At 42.6% G+C, this 21,859-nt stretch overlaps 3 protein-coding genes across 4 annotated transcripts in view; 2 read left to right on the top strand and 1 right to left on the bottom strand.

Moving 5' to 3' along the window:
• Positions 1 to 2,532, top strand: part of LOC307199719 (macrophage mannose receptor 1-like) — a 60,450-nt gene extending 57,918 nt beyond the window's left edge. The window contains exons 29-30 of the mRNA XM_079947697.1: positions 708 to 746; positions 2,002 to 2,532. Of these exons, the coding sequence (XP_079803823.1) occupies positions 708 to 746; positions 2,002 to 2,138 (176 nt within the window). The 3' untranslated portion in view covers positions 2,139 to 2,532. The remainder of the gene's footprint in view (positions 1 to 707; positions 747 to 2,001) is intronic.
• ST8SIA6 (ST8 alpha-N-acetyl-neuraminide alpha-2,8-sialyltransferase 6) overlaps positions 1 to 21,859 on the bottom strand; it is a 473,234-nt gene that overhangs the window by 319,254 nt on the left and 132,121 nt on the right. The window lies entirely within an intron of this gene.
• The window catches only part of LOC307200011 (macrophage mannose receptor 1-like), a 52,545-nt gene continuing 39,565 nt past the window's right edge, over positions 8,880 to 21,859 (top strand). For both annotated transcript variants that reach the window (XM_079948265.1, XM_079948264.1), the window contains exons 1-6: positions 8,880 to 9,017; positions 10,773 to 11,177; positions 13,634 to 13,807; positions 17,421 to 17,579; positions 18,478 to 18,591; positions 19,962 to 20,105. In XM_079948265.1, coding sequence (XP_079804391.1) covers positions 8,957 to 9,017; positions 10,773 to 11,177; positions 13,634 to 13,807; positions 17,421 to 17,579; positions 18,478 to 18,591; positions 19,962 to 20,105 — 1,057 coding nt within the window. In that variant the 5' untranslated portion in view covers positions 8,880 to 8,956. The remainder of the gene's footprint in view (positions 9,018 to 10,772; positions 11,178 to 13,633; positions 13,808 to 17,420; positions 17,580 to 18,477; positions 18,592 to 19,961; positions 20,106 to 21,859) is intronic.

Raw genomic sequence — 21,859 nt, 5'->3', positions numbered from 1 at the left:
TCTAAATCATTTGTAGAGAAACACAAAGATGGCTTGTTTAAGCCATGAATGCAATAAACATTTCAAATGGTTCTCATTTTTAAATAGTAGTGTGTTGGATTGAAACTTCAAAGTTAGGAAGAGCCCTGTCTAGCATACATAGCTAAGTTATTTCCATGTTGGGATATGTCAAGGCCCAAAGCCTGAAAAATATAAAGTTTTCCCTACAATTTTGATAGACCTTGCGTAATATCCAAGTGGATATTGCAATCAAATATTTGAAAATCAGCTTTTTTGCTGTTGTTCAAATAAAGTTGCACTAATACAGCCAGTAAAGCGAGATGAGCGCCGCAACCCCAGAGTCGTTTGCGACTGGACTTAACTGTCAGGGGTCCTTTACCTTTTTTAATACGGTATACTTTACCATTAAGTGTTTGACAACATTTGAAGGACCAATGGGCCAAATCATCTTTTGGTGAATCAAATGCCCAAACCTGGATTCTTGCGCTGGGGGGTGGAGGTGGGGGCCAGACCTGCTGGCAGAGAGGCTGCTTAGGTTTCCTTCCACTCAAAACTCCCACTGGTTCACTTTCCTGCTGATCAAAACTCTTGAGCTAAACAGCAGCAAGATTCCCTTGCATAACTATCTTCCTACTGGGCTGAGTAGGAAGTTCTGTGGTTTGCAGAATGTATATGATTACACCTTAAGTATCTCTTTTATTTTGCAGTTAATGATGAAACAACTAAAGCACCTACAAACAGTACAGGTAAGACTATTAATGACACATGGTCATTCTGCTTCCTTCTTCACAAAGTAGTGGATGGCTGCCACTACCCCCTCACTGGTATTACTAATGTCAGTATTTTTTTAAAAAATATAAATTTCATACATTTATATGCCGCTTAGAAGTTCTGTATATTAAGTGGTGTACATAAAATTTCTATTCTAAACAAAACATACGGGGAGGGGGAGAGAGACAGTTAAATTCCATTATTATAAACAACAGCACCCTACCTTGAAATGCCAGCTGAAATAAAAAAACCTTTGTCATGCACCTGAATTTCAGCAAGTAACATGGCAGGAAGAAATCGCTTTAGAACAGAAAGCAATGACTAGAAAGTCCAAGCCCATAGAACAAAGACAGCACTGAAAGCGCTCATCAAACATCGAATTCCACGATGAATGAACTACTGCTTTATACTAGAGGGGTTGGTGGAGCACAGATGACCCCATCCATAGGGTAATCCAGCCGACAACAAATTCTCTAATCAAGGCGCCACTCTGCATGGTGAACAACTCCTCCCTCCTGAGCACAACAAGACTGTGTTGTCCAATACCATCAAACAACTGGTGGCCATTTTGCTTGGTGGGCTGTCACGTGCTTCCCCTGGTTGTATTCATGTCTTTGGTAGCAAAATGGCAGGCTGTAATCAGCTTCTGAACCTCCTCTCAGGAGGTTGTGCAGGCTACTGGGGGTGGGGAGGAATAATGACAGCTCTGCTTTCTTGTAAAGAACTTTTCCTTTGAAGTGAACGAGTTGGGGAGTGGGAGAGAGATATTTTGATTTATTGGAAAATTCCATAGTATTGCATGTGAAAAATGGGGAGGGGGAACCTAGGTTCCCCTTTCACGGGCACATGCACAGAACAATGCTGTCATTTTTAGCCACAGTGTTGAAACTACTGGGGGAAGATACACTATTGCTTGGACACATGGAAATTGTTCAGCAGTGTCCCACAGCTTTGGGGTTACATTCCTTCATAGCCCTTTCTTTTAAGAGGGTTAATCTGTTTCTACTTTGAGTAAAATGAAAGCTGCTCCTATACATGCTCAGCTTGTACTCCACATATCTTCAGCATCCCATTTCCTCCCTACAAATAAGGGGCAATGTTCATGGTTTGCAAGTTCACAACACGCTGTGCTTAGGTGCAGTAAACACCACCATCCTTCTTATCATAGTGTAAAGCATTTAATGTCTTGGTTTTGTATGTATATATCTACACCTTTTCTCTCATTGGCAGTGCAAGAAGAAGATGTCTCTGCATTTGCACACGGCAAATATTTGAAAGTCGTTCTCCCAGTCATCTTCATTCTCATTGGTGCAGGTATCACAGCCTGTATTTTCTACAGAAGAAGAAGAAGAAGCAGGCAACTATAAACCACAGCAGGCTTTGACAAGCCTTTCCATTGTGACCGTGTGATAATTCTTCAGGAAAAAATGGCTCAGAATCACATGTGGTGGATGAAGAGGGAAATTAACAAATGTAGGCACTAATGCTATCTGTATACATTTACCTGGAAGTAAGCCCATTGAACCCCCATTCAGACTTACTTCTGAATTGACAGGTGTAGGATTGCACCCTTAATTCATTCATTTCCAAGAAGTAACCACGGCTGGAAGTTATTCGTCTTAAGCAGCAGTATACAGAGGTACTTTCTACAGCGAGACTCATGATGTAGAATGCTCTGAATACATATTATCTAGTATGAGTAAAATCATAAATTGTACTGATTATATTCTGATTAAAGATTATGCAATTCGGGAAAAAAAACTAAGTGTCATGTCAATGTTATCCTCTGGCAACCAAGGTGCTGCAATATATTCTTGCCCCAATTCAGTGGGCCATTTATGCACAAAGGCCTTTTCAGGAAAGCTAAAATCCCACTTGTGAGGAGGAAGATGAAGAGCAGAAGGGTGAATCTCCTCCAGAAGAGACAATTTTCAAGATTAAAAAAATGAGTCTAGGTGCTGTTGCAGAGAGTGTGACTGCATGCGCAGCACCTAACTGTGTGCCTGTAGTTCCCTATACAGCTAGGCTGTTTGTACCTCTGTGTGCAGTGGTGTGGGAAGGGGTGGGTGGTGGGTGCGGACCGCCCTGGGTGTCATCACTGAGGGGGGTGTTCAGCCAACAAATGCAATGAAATGTGGCTGAACTTGATGCTGTGTAGTGGAGAGTGTATGGATAAGGAGTCAGCATAGCTATGTTCTGCCCCTAAGGTCAGAGGAAGTATGCCAGAATTGCACTGGCAGTGCCACGGGGCTTTCCCCCCTCCCTCTCCACCAGTGGGGGAGTGTGTGCCTGTGCCCCCTGAACCCACTCAGGCCCAGGCATTGCCCTTAAAGCCACCGCCAGGAGGCAGAGGCAGGCGAGAGGGGAAAGCGAGCCATCCCACCAGCACTTGGGAGCTGCGTGGAGCCACTTCTCCCTTCGCTGCCACTCTGTGTCTTTTAAGCACCTACACTCAGGTATTCATGTTTTTTTTTTCCTGAGTAATGGGCTGTGTTTTTGAAGTTGCAAACGAATTAACAGGATGACTCTCTTTCCTCCTTCTCTCCCTCTCTCCCCCTCTCTCTCTGTGCCCCCTCCCATCTTTCCACATATCCCCACTTAACTGTTTCCTGCCTCACTTTAAATCCTTTCTCACATGGAAAGACACCTTTGGGAAGCGATTTTGCTTTTGGCTCCTTTCCCCTAGGATTATAGTATTGTAGAATTGGAAGGGAACCTGTTGAGTATCATCCAGTTCAACCCTCTGCAATGCAGGAATATGCCACTGTCCCATCCTTTTTTACATTTGCTCTCAGCCCTTGTTTGCCCTCCTATGTAAATTTACATATCACTCTCCCTCTCTCCCTCTTTCTCTATCTCTCTCACACACGGTTGCCTCGGAGTAGACTCACTGAAATGAATTAAAAATCCAAACATAAATTTCAAAGTGTCTTCCCTAAGTAGAATTTAGTTGGATGTTAGCCCTTTATTATGACCAAAGTATCTTACCTAAAAAGATCTGCACAAACCAGTTTATCTGAGTGCATTATTCTCAGGGTGGGAGGACTCATTTATTTATAATTGCTTAATCATATGGGACTAAATTGCATTATGTTGTAAGGACCTTTCATAAAATCTTAGAATTGTAAATTTGGAAGGGACCCCAAGGGTCATCTAGTCCAACCCACTGCCATGCAGGAATCTCAACTAAAGCATCCATGACAGATGGCCATCCAACCTCCAGTTACAAACTTCCAAGGAAGGAGAGTGCAAAACCTCCCAAGGGAGTCTGTTGCATTGTTGAAGGGCTCTTGCTGTCAGAAAAGTTCTTCCTGATGTTTCGTCAGAATCTCCTTTCATGTAACTTGAAGCCATTGTTTTGTGTCCTACTCTCCAGAGTGGGAGAAAACAAGCTTGTTCCATCTTCCATGTGACAGCCCTTCAAATATTCAAAGATGGCTGTCATATCTCCTCTTAGTCTCCTCATTTCCAGGCTAAACATACCCAGCTCATTCAAGCACTCTTCATAAGGCTTGCTTTCCAGACCTTTGATCATATTGGTTGTCCTCCTCTGCACACGTTCCAGCTTATCAATGTCCTTCTTAAATTGTGGCGCCCAGAACTAGACACAGTATTCCAGGTGTGGTCTGACCAAGGCAGAGTAGAGTGGTACTTGATCTAGAGAGTAGACTTCTGTTGATGTAGCCTAGAATAGCATTAGCTTCTTTTGCTGCAGCATCACATTGTTGATTCATATTGTGGTCTACTAAGACTCCTAGATCCTGTTAACATATATTGCTGGTAAACCAAGTGTCCCCCATCTTATATTGGTGCAACTGGTTATTCCTGCCTAAGCGAAGAACCTTCAGGCTGAAAGGGACTAGTGGGACTTAGAAGAACAGAAAGGAAAATCTCTTCTGGTGGGCTCCAGCGTCACTTCCTGAAATTTCGGGATTTTTAAAAAACATGCAATTTTGTAAAGCACTTACATAGATTAGGGAAGGTTTAAGAAGGCAGTCCTCATCTGACCACAACACCCATAGGCACCAACTCCCTATGGCTGAGGGGATCTCGGACTACCCCACCCCTGCAAAATTGGGATGGCATTAAGCCCACCCACCCACCCTTAGGGGCCTGACCTCACTGTGGTGGGCCTCACCAGGCCTTCCCACGCCTATGATCAGCCCCATTGGGCTTTCCCACCCCTGTAGCCTAAGATATCTCAAAATGTTGCTATGTTGACAAACGGAAAAGAAAAGAACCAAGTATGTCACCTTGAGGTCCATGGAGAAAAGGTGGGATATAAACATAAAGATAAATAAAATAAATACGTAGCGAGTGATTTTCAGTATCTATGAATGCAGCCCAGCTTTCACACACAGCTGGCAGATAATCTGAACACTTGCTGACTGAAACTCTTGAATTTTTACATTGTTCATTTGCCATTTAACTTATAAGGGGGAAACTATATATATTTAGTTCTAATAGATCAATATTCGTTTAGAAGGAAATCCCATTGAATTAAAAAGGATTTATCCAGTGCTGCTGCTGCTTTTTCAGCCAGAACTTGCTGGAACTCAGTTCTGGCACCTCTCAGGTGGGCACCACTGCCATTCTAAGAGAGCAAGGGAGGCAGGCACTCGTGGTGAGTTCTGGCACCTTTTTTTCTAGAAAAATGGCACTGGATTTATATTCATGGAAGAATTCTTAAGCTTGCAGCCTGACATAAATTTAATAGTAAAATTTCCAGTTCTTCATTCTCTTTGCTTACGTACCTGTAACAAATCTGGCATTTTAAGGGAAGTGACTTATAGACAAATACTTCCACTTTGGGGTTCGCTGAAGTTTGGCCTCAGCTGCACAGGATATATAGTTTTGTTTTTCAGTTACAACTTACTTGGGAAAGGATTTCCTAACAGCCTGTTGTGAAATATAATTCTTGAAAACAATGACATATATTTCTTGAAATATATGTCCTACACGTGCCTACTAGCAAATAAGGGGCTAACTACCGCTCACATACAAGTTCCATACCCTCCAACATCCCCCAGATAAAAATAAGGACATTTATCTAGACAACCTCCCCCTTTTTTGCCCCCTGCTGAGCATTTCCGATCAGAAGAAGGGTGAGTTCCACCACCATTACACCAACAAGACACTACGCACACACCCTCCACCCTCCTGAGAAAACTCCTTAGTCCTGATTTTATTTTATTTTATTCTTTGGTAGATTTACCAAAAGAAAACCACATACCAAAAAAAAAATTTTTTTTTAAGGGGGGCAAGATTACATGCAGATGCATAAAGCATTTTTAATTTTTTTTTTTAAATGAAGACCCCTTGCACCCAACTCCATACACCCTTTCTTCCTGCCCAGGGCACAGTGGTGGAGGAAGCCTCTCTGGCGCCCGGGGTGGGGAATGCAGCCTGTACAGACACCGCAAGCGCCCTCAGCCGCTTTACAGCTGGGGGGGGGAGGCAGTGGGCCATCTTGTCACCCCTCCACAGGGTGGCACCTGGGGTGAGCCGCCCCCCACCCCATCATACACCCCTGGCAGGGCAGCCCTGCGCTTCCCCCACAGTTTAAAAAGCCATAAATTGCTTAATTAGCCAAGGGCTGCTTCTCCTTTCACAGTATTTCGCCAGAAGAGGAAGTGAACATTGGAACAAATATATTGTCAGCATGTCAGCAAGCATGAAACCAAATGTCGAAAGAAGGTAGTATGTGATGAAGCACTCAATGCATCTTTCACAATGAAAGTGTAATGAGTTTAGTATTGATTCTTGGTGTTCTTTTGCATGGCAAAGGCATTTATTAACAGTTTCTGACAGAACTCACTGCAACGGCAGTGACGGAGCCAAATAACTTACGATTCTTTAACATGAACCAACATCACTGCCACAAAGTTTTAAGAAGACCAGGAAACACATGAGCACAGTCACATGCACACAAATTCCATTCTCTCTCTCTTAAGCTGGGTTTTGCTGCCTCAGTCTGTGTCTGCCCTTCCATCTCAGCTTTCACTGTGATCTTCAAATAGGTGCCAGAAAAATAATTGCAGGCACTTAAAAAAGATCCTCCATAATTAGACAAAAATAAATAAATCTGAGCAACATTAAACTTAACCTGTTTCCAAGGACTCAAGGCCTACAGAAAGGACACAACAGACATCATTCCTAACTGTTCTAAGGTAATATAACCTAGTTGCCCATAATGGTGCCCACTCCCTGCTTCAGCTCTCCCACGGAGCATGTGTAACCAATTGGTATTTGGTTATTATAAAATAATAATTTCCTGGATGCCTAGATCCAGACGCTGGGCAAGCCCTCTCCAGTCAGTAAGCCCAGCAGAGATGTAAAATAATGAAACATACAGCAAAGTAAAGCATGGGAATGTAGACTGTTAGACCTTTAAAATATCCCACTTTAACTCACTTACAAAGTTTCCCTTTGTTTCCTGTTAGCATAGAAAAGGCCACACAGTTTGGTAAGTTTAAAAAGATTTTTTTACTTACAGAGTTTCCAAAGATCAGATTCATGTAGTTTTCCATAGAAAACTAGAAAGAAAAACACAGGCAGAAAAACTTAGTTGCAAAATTTGATAACATGGTTTCTAAACACGTGGTGTGGGCTCTGAGTGACAAGCCCAGGTGTCCTCCCTGGCCAGATTCACATAATGGAAGAGGGGCGAACAAAGAAACTTCACCTCCTTCATCCCAAGGTGAGGGGGTATGACCCAGTCAAGTCTAGCAAAAATAGCTTACTCTATGGCTTTAACTCCTTCATGCTACGCATGCTGTTTATATGAGGCTGAATTTCCCACATACCCTTGTCTAAGTGATACGCAGCAGGAGGTTACATGCCAATTATTCTTGTCCTTTGCCTGGTAAATTGGGTGTGGGCGGGTTGTATATACTTTTGCTTTCATGCTCCCCAGAACCTGAAATGATTATTGCTGGGACTGACTTCATCTGCTAAATTCACCCTTCTAAAAATCAGCTCTGAAACTTTCAAGATTTCAGAAAAGACTAAAGCCTGCAGAGACTATAAATGGTGTGTGTGTGTGTGTGTGTGTGTGTGTGTGTGTGTGTGTGTGTTCCAGCTCTCTTAAGGGTTGGTGGCTCGGAATATCATCCAGTGCATTCTTAAAGAACTAGACAGAGGCAGAGTATATGGTACTGTTGCCTGGGGCAAGTGCATTGCTTCAAGGGTGTACATATGCTGCCCTGGTAGCCCAGTACCTGGGGTCTGACTGTCCTACCCCGGCCTCGGAAAGTGGTGCAGGGGGTGCACTCTCGCATTGGAGCCTGGGAGTGGAGCTGTGGCCAACTGTATATACTTGGGCCGTCACGCAACGAAGCTGCCTCTGCAGTTCCTTTGCTCATTGGAGCCAGGCTCCAAAGGCCCAACCCGGGCACAGCTTCCCTCACCACGACTCTGGCCTCAATGAGGGAGCCAGTCATGGGAGTGCCTGGTTGTGCCCCTAAAAAACAACAACAACGCCTCTTGCCCTCCCCACGCTACACCACTGGACCTAGGTTATTACAAGGAGCTACATAGACGGCTCTTAGTCAGGGACTGTATCTGCACACTCTTCAAGTAAAGGGCAGCAGTTTCAAACAAGAGTTTTCACTTTCCTGAATTCCCTCAGCAAACCTTGCAGAGTAAACCTTGTGGGCCAAGGATGCAGTTTGAGTCTTAACCTTAACACACTCAGCCTCCATGCTGTCTGTGGTCCCACAATTGGGACACGCCAGGCCTTACACAGTTCCTGTCAGCTCTTTGTTCTGAGCAGTTCACCTCACTGACTTTAGCCACAGAGATTCCTTATCGGTTTGATCTGGAACTTGATCTTCAAGTCATGGCTTAGCAGTAGCATAGTTATCAATGAGAATCCTTTAGTTACTTCCTTCCGTAGCACTGTGTACTGTATGTTGGCTTGGTGAGTTGTACCAGCCTATGTGATGGGAAATAAATCTAAATAACTCAAAGATTTTCAGCAGAAATAGGTTTTTTCCTCTGAAGGAAGCTGATTAAAAGTTTAGCAAAAAATCTAAGTGAGTGTACTACAAGTGTTTCATAATGCCAAAGACAGAAGTGAAAATATCATTCTGCCTGACTCATTTATGAAGGAGTTCTTAAAAAGCAGCAAACTCTGATTTCTTTTATTTCCACGGGAGCGGTGTGGCAAGTTTGGTTGTGGCCAATGTCTTTCCTTTTGTTCCTAAATCTCTTGATCCTCATTCAACCAGCTTTTCAGGTATCAGGTAAGCTCTTCTTCACTTCCATCACTGTTGTTACCTCAGCAATAAGTTGAGGTGCATATTTCAGGTACTTTTATTTGGTTAAATTTAAATAATCTTCTGGAAGTTAAAGTTGTACAGCTTGGAAGTTAAATCCATGACATGTTAGATTGAATGATAACTAATTTAATATTTAAGTTGCTCACAACTAAGAAAACAGGTGTGGGTTACAATAAATTAACTGCTAACACAATTTTGAAAACATGTTTTTAAATTGTGTTCTATTGCTTCAAGAAATATTTTGCTTTTGTCCTATACAGAAGTCAGTCATATCCCTGTTGCTTATTTTTGCACAATACAGAAAAAAATGCTAAATATAAGAAATTCTTAAACAATAATACGTTAACAATATTATTCATGAAAAATACTCAGCATCTTCATTAAATGACAGTGTTTGCTGATGATACATTGATAATGGTGCAAGATTCAATTGTTGTGCTTCAGTCTTTGAAAGAACATTTAGAAATCTTCCATCAAGATTTAATTGCAAATTAATTATGCAAAATAAAAAATACTACCAATTAATTTGATGGTGACACTTCAAAAGCGGCTGACAGAAATGTCAAAGATAAAGATAGCCCATGTGAGGTTTAAATAGCTTGGGATAATCTTAACAGTTGATCTCAAACAATTAAATCAAAGAAATTATGAAGCTTTGTTAAAAAACAATAAACAAAGAACTGTTAAAGTAGAAGTTCACAAGCCATAGCTGGCTAGCTCATATCATGGCTATAAAAATGTCAAGACAGCTGGCCAGAGGTAGGTGGAACGGTATTTTGGGAGGGAGAATAAAAGGAGCCATTTCTGAGGAAGTTTAAGAGAAAGCAAAAGGGAGAGTTGTTTCTGGTCTGTTTGTGTCCACACTGAGGAAAAAAGAGGAGACTCTTATCTTAGATTAGAAGACTGTGTGCAGTGCCTAGGGGGAGTATTCAGCCAGGAGTTAAATGGGAGGCTGAGTTTGACCCAGGAGAAGGAGAAGTTGTGAGGTTACAGTTTACTTAGGTCTCATTCCAGTCAGGAGGGGAGAGCTCCTCTAGAAAGAGAAGACTCCCAAACCAGTTAAGAGAGGTGTGGTGATCCCTTGGGTCTGTTACTTGGAATACCTCAGGAGTGTGATTGTAAAAAGATAGGGTAACTGACAAAAAGTACCACCTTGGTTAGGAACCAAAGAATTAAGCTGTGGAGGAAGCTGTGTATGTAACACCAAAGTAATTAAGTTTCAGGAACTGAAGTAACATAACTGAAAATAAGCAAAGCATTTACCAACTTGTCTAGAAATCTGTAACATCTAATGGAAGCACGATAACTGAACATAAGCAACTGAAGCTTAAAAGAAGCTGTGTGTTTACTACCTTGATTGGAGGCCTGTAATGGAATCCATTAGATTTAGTGTAAATATTAAATAAGTTAACTGCTTCTTGAAAGTACATTATTTCCTGACACATCCTTTGTTTTATTAACTTTATTCTATAAAATAAATCTTATCTGTTCAACTTCTGCCTGGGTCTCCAAGTATCAAAGTTTTCCCTCACACAAGAACCCAAAGTCAACCTGTTGTTGTGATTATAGTGTGTGTCCATAGGTGGGAGCTACCGCAATTGGTGTACAGCAGTAGGATCCACCACATAATTGGTGCTAGAAGTGGGATCCACTACAAGAGCCCTGTGCAACTTTCTCACAAAGTTCCTTCCTATTATTTTTCCTCTCTTAATTTTACAGAGAGTGACAGCTTTCTGATATATAATGAAAACCTCAAGCTTTGTATACAGTCTTGGAACACTCGTTCCATCATCCTGGACTACTGTGATAAGAGTAATGAGCGGCAAAATTTTAGGTGGGTTTCCGACGGCCATATTTTGAACATGGCGACAAAGTTATGCCTGGCAGTGCCTTCCAAATCAGACCAGGCCCGAGTCACACTTTCCTCCTGTAATGAGACCATTGAACTTCAGAAATGGGAATGCACAAATGATACAAAGTTCCTTGGACTTGAACACCAAGATTTGTTTATAACTCCTGAGGGTGGTCGAAAAGATCGTGTTATGCTGTCTAATAAAGCCACCAGCGAGAATACCTGGAAGATCTATGGAACTGAAGACAAATTGTGTTCTAAACACTATGAAGGTAAAGTTCAGATAATCTGTTCTCTTTTTTTAAGTGACCAGCTTGTGTATTTGCTTCAAGCATGATGAATCCCCTGCATCAGGGGGTGAAATAGGCATGATGGTAACCATGTAACTTCAAAATATATCAGTAGAAAAACCAAACTTGATAACAGTCATCAGGACCACAGTAAAGGGGCGGCAGAGGCTGTTTAAAACAGTCTGCTTCTACAGTGACAGACTTGGGTAATGTGGCACTTCGTGCAAGGTCAAAATTTGGCACCCCCACCCTGCCCTCATGCTCCCTTCTCAAAGACAGGTAAGGAGGCTCTTGGCTTTGGGAAGGAGGCATGAGGGCTTGGGCAGGGGCCTATAGGCAACCTATCACCTTCCCAAAGATGGGAAAGTGCTAACTGGGCTTTGGTAAGGAGACAGAAAGACTCTAGGACCCTGTCAGGGCCTTGTGCCTCATTCCCAAAGCCCAGTTTCTTGCTTACTGGGCTCTGAGACAGCGCCCTCTCAGCTCAGCACCCAGTGTTTGTGCCCTGCTCGCACAGCCCTAAATCCACCTCTGGCTTCTGCCATGGTAAAGACAAATATGTCACCTGGCCTCTCCATCTCTCTGACTGTCTGTCCTCTATCTTGCTAACACCACACACACATTAGTCCCAGGAAGGGACCCTTTTTGTAATGAGCACTCAGCACATTACTTTTTTCTTTATCAAAGTAGTGATAATGTAATTCCAGCCAAATCCAAGTACTATGAAAACTCCCGTTACTTTCATGTCACAATAGAACTGGATGTTGTTGTTGCTGGAGATTCCAACACTTGAAAGACAAAATGCTGCTACCAGTCCAGGTCTCAGCTGTAGACCTGGTAGTTCAAGGGTGGGGGTGGGCATTAAATTCTATTCAGCTTGCATTTAAAGCTGAATTTATCACATTTGCGCTTTTGAAAACGTTAGGAGAACTAAAACAGAGTTTCCCTTCAAAATTCACAGTTGCCTGAATTTTGCAATGTAGTTCTGCAACCAAGCATTGCTTACAATAAGGTATCTATTAGGGGAAAGTGAGCACAAAAAATAAACATATTTGCAAAAAAATATTTTGGGGAAAGTTGCTTGCAGAAATATACACATTAGTCAAATCTGCATATAAAATGTGCTCCATATGAGATATTCACACTAAAATGCTGAATAAATCACGAGGATTTTTTAAAGTGCAAATTCCTTCAGAAATGTGGAGAACTGAATTTACATTTGGAAAAAAAGAAACTGAGAGAAACAAAACTGACAAATTCTTCCATCCCTAGTCAAGGGGTAAAAGCTAACTAGGGGAAATATCAAGGGGAAATATCAGGAGTGACAATGGTGGAGTCTGCTGTCAGAAGCCAGCAGTAAAGGGGCAGAGAACATGCTCCAGGGTTCAGTCCTATTAGCAAGGGGTGGAGTCCAGTAGTAAATGAGCAGGGCATAAACAATTACATTGTTCAGTTCAAGTGTGGATGTGTTCCTCGTATATACCCCCTGGTACAAATCAGTCCAAACTCCAGCTATATCACAAGAACAGGGCAAAAGCTAAAAATGTTGAACTCTAGTAGCTGAGAGAAACTGCAGAGCAAACATTAAGGCTTATGTGCAAACATAGATTCAAAGCACATTTCCACAAGGAATCCTGCAAACTGTGGTTTGTTAAGGGTGCTGGGAACGTGTGATTTCCCTTTCTCTCACTGAAGATGCTGCACTGAAACATTTGCCACTTCCAGGTGCTGCTTCACTCCTGTCACAAAACACATATGTGCCTTCTGCCATAGCAAAATGTTCAAGTGAAGTTTTTCAGTTGCAAATGAAACTGGAAATCCATGCCAGGATAGAACTATCCCTGAACAGTATGTGCTCCATTTCCCTTTAGCTGTGTTTGCCTTAGAAGGCAATGCTTTCACCTCCTTTGTGTTGCAACAAGGGCTCAGGTCTACCCAAACTGGATGGGCTGTACTTTTATGTTTATTTGGCCACCCGACTCTGGAATAGGCATTCCATTATGGGCACTAGTGTTTGAGTGTGCATACCATGCAGCCTACTTCAGAAGGACTTGGAAAGATAGCAAGATGCCTTGTCTGAAGACAGAATGTTGGCTCGTCTACCTCTTATTGTCAGCACTGACTGGCAGTGGTTTCAACCAGGAGTCTTTTCCAACCCACCCTGGACACACCAAGGACTGATTATTTACTTCAATTAAAGGGAAGTTTTCATGTATGCATTGATGCAATAGAATGGATGTTCAAAACTTGAGGAATGTGAACACTGGAAAAAAAGTGTATGTGTGCATCTGCGTGTGTATATATATATATATATATAGAGAGAGAGAGAGAGAGAGAGAGAGAGAGAGTGTTTTGTATTCATTTCTTCTGCTTTAGCTAATTCTCATAACTGTTTGAAATCAGTCCGGCATAACACAGTCTGTTCAATTTGCCTTTAGCTCTGTATACTATACAAGGCAATGCCTTGGGAGCCCCATGTAGGTTTCCATTCAAGTTTCGGAACAAATGGTATGCTCAGTGCATAAGAGATGGTGATGAACATGGACAACTTTGGTGTGGAACAACTGAAGATGTGGATAGAGACTCTTTAACTGGATATTGTCCAATAAAAGGTAAACAATTTTATCTCTCTGTGGTAGCTTATCTTAAAGTTTTAAGTGTCTATACGCTTATTGCATTTATAAATTTTAAATTTATTGTTGTAAAATGTTTTAAATGTTTGTTTTCCTTCTGGGATTGTACCCCCAAGTATGTTTTATAAGCTGGTCTCCGACCATAATAAATTATCTAGCAGGTAAACAATTAAAAAAGTTTTGTTTAAACCTTTACTTTGCCATCATATCTTTGATGCTTAGAGGAATGATTCACCTACAAAGAGAAAAGAGAAGCTGTCTCTGTTGCCTCTGTTGTACAGATTGTGCAATTTAAGAAGAAAATGGAGAGTGGGGACCTCTCCCCTGTGAGTCAGAACAAAATGAATTGTCAGTAATGTCAGGCTACCCTACAGGATCAGGCCTGCCGTTTTTCATTGGAAAGCGGTGGTTATAAGGATGCAGCTCAGTTCAGGCCAGAATCAAAGTCTAGATTAGAGGTGGGGAGCTGTCAGGGACTAACCAGATGAGGAGGAGTGGGGGAGACCTCCGCCCTAGCAGGCTTCCAGGCAGGAGGCAGATGAAGATAGTATGGACCCAGGGTCATGGTGGTTTGAGACAGGACACACCCCAGAAGAGGAAGCAAAGAGCTGGGAAATAATGGAGGGTGAGGAACAGGAGCAAGCTAGCAGGTGCCCTAGTCCTGAACAGAGAGAGGAGTCAGGTGTGATAGAAACAGTACAGCAGACAAATGACATCATGGCACTTGAAAGCCTGGTAGAGCTCCCTTCTTATCCTAGAACAAGACGCTTCCTTCATGTCTCAGAGCAGAAAGCCAAACAGAGACAGAAAGATTCCCATGCCAACCAGGAGGAGTCTGGGATGTAGGAAATCAGTGCCAAGGGAGACGGGCGGGCACCCTGGGCAACAGCTCAAGCTTAAGGGAGTACATTCCACAGCCTCCGTGTATTCTGTTTGATACTAATAAAAGGACTGAAAAGCCACTGTCTCTGCATATATGGATTTACTCAGCAGTTATCTCCATGAGCTGTGTGCCGGCTCCCTCGTAACAGGAGCTGCTGGATGCAGGATGCAGACAGATTTCATCTGGTCCCCTCCCAACATTCAGTGGGGAGCAGCTGAGGGGGGAAGGGGTTTGGTATGGTGTAAAGCAGAGCTTTCCAAACTTCTGATGTTGGTGACACACTTTTTAGACATGCATCATTTCATGACACAGTAATTTAGTTTTACTAGCAAACCAGAAGTTAAACTACCGTATTTACTCAAATGGAATGTGCATCTTTTTTGGCCAAATTATGTTGCAAAAAATAGGGTGTGCATTAGATTTAATGGTGCATTTATATTTGCCAGCAAATACTTTTTTGGTTTCAAGGTTTTGAAAATTGAGGCATGCATTAGATTTGGTGGCACATTAGAGTTGCATAAATGCAGTAAGCCATTTCCAGCCCCAGGAGCATTTACATGATACACCTACTGACACACTAATATGTTGTGACATACAGTTTGGAAAGCTCTGGTGTAAAGTGTGTAACTGCACATCTTTTCCCTGCTGCAAGAACAAAGCAGAGGGCAAAATGTATTGGCAGACTTCTGTTCCTTGTAAACATGCATCTATGAATTTTTTCACTCATATACTGGCAATTTTCAGGATGCAGTTGCATATAGAAGTTTATCTATTTGCATAGCTCTGAAGTGGGACTTGCTGTTTACCAGCACATTGACTTTATTTGCATTGTTTTGCTGGGATTACTGCAAGGGTTCTGACACATGGGTCGAAAGGGTCAGATTTGGGGGAGGAAGGGAAGCCAGACTCCTAGCTTTAATTTTGAGAAGAAGTAAGTCAAATGGGCAGATGTGGATAAAGGGACTGTGGATATTGTCCAGTAAAGTTAAACCCATTCATTCAAATAAAATTCATTTACAGTGGTACCTCGGGTTAAGTACTTAATTCATTCCGGAGGTCCATTTTTAACCTGAAACTGTTCTTAACCTGAAGCACCACTTTAGCTAATGGGGCCTGCTGCTGCCGCTGCACCGCCAAGGCACAATTTCTGTTCTCATCCTGAAGCAAAGTTCTTAACCCGAGGTAATATTTCTGGGTTAGCGGAGTCTGTAGCCTGAAGTGTATGTGACCTGAAGCGTATGTAACCCGAGGTACCACTGTATTTATAATCTGCACTTTTATATATATATATAAAATTCAATGGGTGGTATAAGATAGGAGGCTTTTAGTTTGTCATCATAAATGAGCTGTTTAGAGGGATGCTTCTCCTACAAAGAGAAAAGGGAAGCAGCCATTATTTTCTCTGTTTTATAGATTGTGTAACTTAAGCAGAAAATGTGGGGCGACAGGACTTTCCCCTGTGGATCAGAACAAAATGGATATCAATAACGTCAGGGCCTCCTACAGTATAAAGCCTGTACTTCTTCATTAGAAAGTGAGAGGGATAAGCATGTAGTTCACTTCAAAATCAAAGTCTACAGCCAAAGTAGGGTGCTAAATCCAGGGTGCAGCTAGATTTCATCTGGTCCCCTGGTCCCCTACCAACCACCAGCTGTTCAGTGGGGAGTAGCTGAGAGGGAATGGGGTTCAGATATTGTACAAAGCATGCAGGTACTTTCCTTGTGGTAAGAAGCCCAAAGCAGAGAAGGAATTTGAAGGTATAATGAGTTGAGCTACTAAAATTAAATACAGTGGTACCTCAGGTTACATACGCTTCAGGTTACAGACTCCACTTACCCAGAAATAGTACCTCGGGTTAAGAACTTTGCTTCAGGATGAGAACAAAAATCATGCTCTGGTGGCGCAGCGGCAGCAGGAGGCCCCATTAGCTAAAGTGGTGCTTCAGGTTAAGAACAGTTTCAGGTTAAGAACAGACCTCCAGAACGAATTAAGTACTTAACCTGAGGTACCACTGTATGTTCCTCCTTATTTGGGGAATGTGTTTAATGGTATGTTAAAGGTGAATGTTTGTGCTTGGCTCTGGGCTCTGGGCTCTCATTTTGGAGTCTGTAAAGTGATGATTTGTGTTTTTATGGAGTGGGATGTGACAAAGCAGAAGTGAGGTGAGGGGAGCTCTGGGGTCAAAGGTGAATTTATGGAAGCTCTACAGGTTCAGTCACACTGAGTGCACACCCTCAGGAGCTCTGCCAGGGCTGCCACATGATTATTTAGAATGGATCGTGAAAGGAGGAGGTGGGGTAGAATTTTGGCATTGCCTAGGGTGCCATTGAAATTTGAGACCCCAAGGAACACCACTGCTGGGGTAGTACAGGCCACACATTATTTATTATTGTTTTTATTTATTAAATTTGTATGCTGTGATGGCCTGATTGCAGACAGAGTTCCAGGACCTGGGGGCAGGTATCCATGTTTATCCCTTGCAGATATCCACACTGAATGCATTAATATGGGGCTTGAGAAGCCCTCTGATTATGGAGTGAGGTCCAGTGATGCTGCCCAAGTATCACATAAGCTTCTATGTTTCTCCATAATATTTGAGGTATTCTTTTGATAAGTGGTATGTTAAGTCATCAAATGTATCTCACTTGTAGATTTAGCTTCACCATTGGTAATTTTATAATTTGATGTTAATGTTAACAATGCTTACAGATGATGAATTTTTCTGGACCAGAAACCATTGGACAGGGGATCTGTATCAGATCAATTCCTACTCAGCTCTAACATGGTACCAAGCAAGCAAAAGTTGCCAGCAACAGAATGCAGAATTATTGAGCATCACCGATTTACAAGAACAAGCATACCTGACAGGTAGGACATAACAAGGCATACCTGAAGAAGCATTCGGTGTCCTGTGATATTCTGCTAATTAGTCAATACCGTCTCAACTACAGACAGCAACTTCATAAACATTATATAAGAAGTAACCTCACTCCTAGAGGAGTTTTGAACAATCCCCATACAGGTTATCCGTTGCATCTCAGGTTACCAAAGGATCTGGTAGTTCTTCTATGTCTTTAACAACTGTATGAGGAACTGCATATAGGATTGTGTTGGTTGAAGATGATGAAACATTGTACCTGCATACTAGACAAAATGTTTCATCTAATTTCTCCCCTAGAAGCATAAAAAATGAGTATGGTCGTACCTTGGTTCTTGAACGGAATGTGTTCCAGGAGTCTATTCAAGTTTGAGAACCAAGGCACAGCTTCCAATTGGCTGCAGGAACTTCCTGCAGCCACTCAGAAACCACTGAAGCCATGCTGGAAGTTCGGCTTCCGAAAATCGTTCAAAAACCAGAACAATCACTTCCGGTTTTCGATCGTTTGGGACAGGAACGTTCGAATTGCAAGGCGTTCGGCTTCCAAGGTTCCACTGTATTACTTTCATTTTCTCATTGGTCCCTGCCTCCAGCTTCCTGACTGTAAACCTCATGCTACATAATATCTGCTTACCTGGTGCTCCGGAGGAGGGTGTTTGCCACACAGTATGACTGCAGCTGGGCCCAGGAGGCCGCCATCTTCCTGCCCAGCCCGGGAAGGGGATGGCCACCTGGTACCCCCCACACACACCTCCAGCCATGCTGTGGCCTAATTCAACCCAATACCAGTATCCTGTGTCCACTCTGTCAGCCCTCCCCACAGCAGCTGCAGACATCATGTGCCTGTGGCAGTGATTCAGTATGACTGATATTCTTTTCCTTGAATAGGATTAATAAATGATAAGAAAAATGACTACTGGATTGGATTGAACTCTTTCGATGTTGAGAGTGGGTGGCAGTGGATTGGCGATCGTCCTTTCAGATATTTAAACTGGGCTCCAGGTGAGTAAACATTGGCATGCCAACAACTAAATAAATACTGAAAGCCATCTCCATTTAGTATTCAGTCACATGTGGTATTATTATTATTATTATTATTATTATTATTATTATTATTATTATTAAAAATTGTATACTGCCCTATACCTTCAGGTCTCAGAAGGGTTCACAGGATAAAATCACAATATAAAAACACAGATAAAAAAACACAAAATCAAAATAAATATGGTAAATGCTTCAAGGCAGCAGTCAGCAATGTTGCCTTAATTACCTCTTCCCTCTTGGTACAATAACTTTAACATATCCAAATAACAATATTAGAGGCTCCAAAACTTAGCCAATTATTACTTCAATTTCGGTTATTCTATCCTCCCAGAATTTTCTGATTTTAGGACATAACCAAAATATGTGCCACATCCCAGCACTTTCTGCTTTAGGGTTCCAATAGGCATCATTCAATGTACTATATATCCAATTAAGACATAATAGTGTCTTAGGTACCAGCAGAAGAAGAAACACACATTTAAACACATACAGAGTTATTTTCCATTTCAATGTCAATCAAACAATTATAGTTAACAACATATTTGGGAGAAGAAAAGGCTAAGGAGTAAACCAGACACAAATCTGGAGTCCCTAAGACAGTGGGAAGGCACCCAGGGGCGGAGGAAGTGGGGCGCAGGGGGGTAGTTTGCCCTGGGTGTCACCACTGAGAGGGGTGACAAAATGCTGGGCAGCACACACTGCGGGGCCTGCAGCGCGCCCGAGCCACGTGTCTCTCCTGGGAGTGACATGGTGGCTTGCCCCAAATGGTCGGCCTGCTGCCTCCCCCTCAGCTGTAGGTCAGCTGAGTGGGAGGAGGAGGCAGGCAGACTTCTTGGAGGCCCCACGGAGCGTCCTGCTCTGGCTCGCCCTGCCCCACAAGCAGATGATCGGCTTGCTGCGTCACTGATGGCTCCTTATACACCTTCTTCCTGCAACTCCTGCAGCCAAACTAGTGCCAAACGTATTTCTCTGCTTTCTTTTGAACCACACCAGTAAGGCCAAGAGTGGGGTCTTGTCATCTGGGTAGCCAAGGACTTCTATACACACTGTCCAGGCTTGCACCATGGGGAGGTCATTTTGGTGCTGTTTCTGCAGCTGTTTGAGTTCATCCCCAGGCGCACTTTATTGTCTCTCGGACAGTCAACAATAACAACACAAGCCTTACCCATTCCATAAAAGGGCTGTATATACATGCTTTAATAAAACAATAAAGTGTATTGGTATTTAAAACCTTGTAAGCAACATCTTGAAATAAATAATGATTACAGTGTTGCTATGTTAGTACAAAGCAAAAAAATAATTACAGTTTTTCTCACTCTTTCTTAAAGGTAGCCCATCTCCAGAAACAGAAAAGATCTGTGGATCATTGCAGTCTGAAAATGGCAAATGGCAGAATAAAAAGTGTCAAGATAACATTGGGTACATTTGCAAGAGAGAAAATTCTTCATTAGATACTTCTGTTATTTCTTCAGGTAGGATGCTGCACTGGGAATGAAGTTTACCTTTATATTGTTGTATCATAAGTTATGGAGTGTGTCTGTGTCCAATATTTCTTAAAACTTTTCTCTAGTAATGGAGGTTTTTCTATCTGTAGCAGTGTATGCAATGTGAAGCATTTTATTGGACTCAGATGCTGGAGGAAATTTTATCAGTAGCCAAGAATAAGTTATCTATTGGTAAAGATGTAAGGTGTTGTCTAAAAAGGCATATGTTACAGGAACCTGGACCACATATGGTCAGTATCTGAGTAGATTTCCATGGGATGGATATAATCTAGAATTCAATCCTGAAAAAAGATGGGAATTATAGAAAAGAAAGTAATATATTGGAACTCCTGTACAAAGCTCAAACAATATTCCCCCTACACCTAACTTTGTGATTATTACATTTTTGTGTAAACCTTTGTGATCCTTATGAATGTGGTTTATAATTATTATCAGTCAAGTCATTGAAAAGGTGTGAGTTGTATGCAAAGAACCGTGAGGAGGAGGAAAGCAGAGCCAGAATTAGGGTGGCGTGGGCAATTTCCCCACACAGGGCACCGAGCCAAGGGGGAACAAAATAAGTAAATAAGGAATGAATGAATGTGAAAATAAGAAATGTTGGGGAATGCCAATTTTTGTCCTTACTCAGGGTGCCATATTCCCAAAGCCTGCCTCTGAGGAAACTATCTGCTAGGACTACTGAGAATATATGACTGCAAGTTTATGCCATACTATAAAAGTTTATATGTTCTATGACATTTCCTTGTGCTCCTGCTTGCTCAAGATCTTGTGCAAGTGGAAGGATGTCTTCAGATTTAATTTCACAATTTCCTGCAGTAAAGGCTGGTCACCTCAGATGGCCTGCCACTTCCACTCATTCCACTCGGCTGAGCTGTGCAAATTCATAAAACATGCCTCACAGGGGGGGAGAGACCCCACTTCCCAGTCCCACCTCAGATCTTGTAGACTTGGCTCACCACCATTTTGTTACCTCAACTGGGTTTCGAAGTGGTTGCAGAAGGGGGGTTCTTGCAGGTGCAGCTGTTTTCAACACTGAGCAGGACTTTGAAGTACAGCTAATGATAGGGATTCCTCATGACCTGGTACAAACCTAGGACCTGTTCAACAACTTTCCTGGGATGAGGGAGCCCCATGAGTTGCTAGGGTTAAGTCTGGTAAAAGGTAAAGGTAAAGGTACCCCTGCCCGTACGGGCCAGTCGTGTCTGACTCTAGGGTTGTGCGCCCATCTCACTTAAGAGGCCAGGGGCCAGCACTGTCCAGAGACACTTCTGGGTCACGTGGCCAGCGTGACGAAGCTGCTCTGGTGAGCCAGCACCAGCGCAGCACATGGAAACGCCGTTTACCTTCCCGCTATAAAGCGGTACCTATTTATCTACTTGCACTTAAGGATGCTTTCAAACTGCTAGGTGGGCAGGAGCTGGGACTGAAAGACGGGAGCTCACCCCGCCACGGGGATTCGGACTGCTGACCATGCGATCAGCACGCCCTAGGCACTCAGGTTTTACCCACAGCGCCACCCGCGTCCCCCAATCTGGTAGACCCCAGTAAAGGAGCTGTGTGAAGTCCCCTTCTGCATCATACATGACATTTGTCTCAGTCCCAAATTCTGTCATTGGATTAATTGGCAATACATAATTTCTAAGGACCGTGTGTATATGTGTGAGAGAGAGCAGGTTGCCTTAAACAAGTGTGGTGCCTCAGAGTTCTGCCTTTGGCTTGGA

This window comes from Podarcis cretensis (genome assembly GCF_951804945.1).
Source record: "Podarcis cretensis genome assembly, chromosome: 12".
Classification (NCBI taxonomy): domain Eukaryota; kingdom Metazoa; phylum Chordata; class Lepidosauria; order Squamata; family Lacertidae; genus Podarcis; species Podarcis cretensis.
Note: the sequence above shows the minus strand (reverse complement) of the source record. Positions and strands in the feature narration are given on the sequence as shown.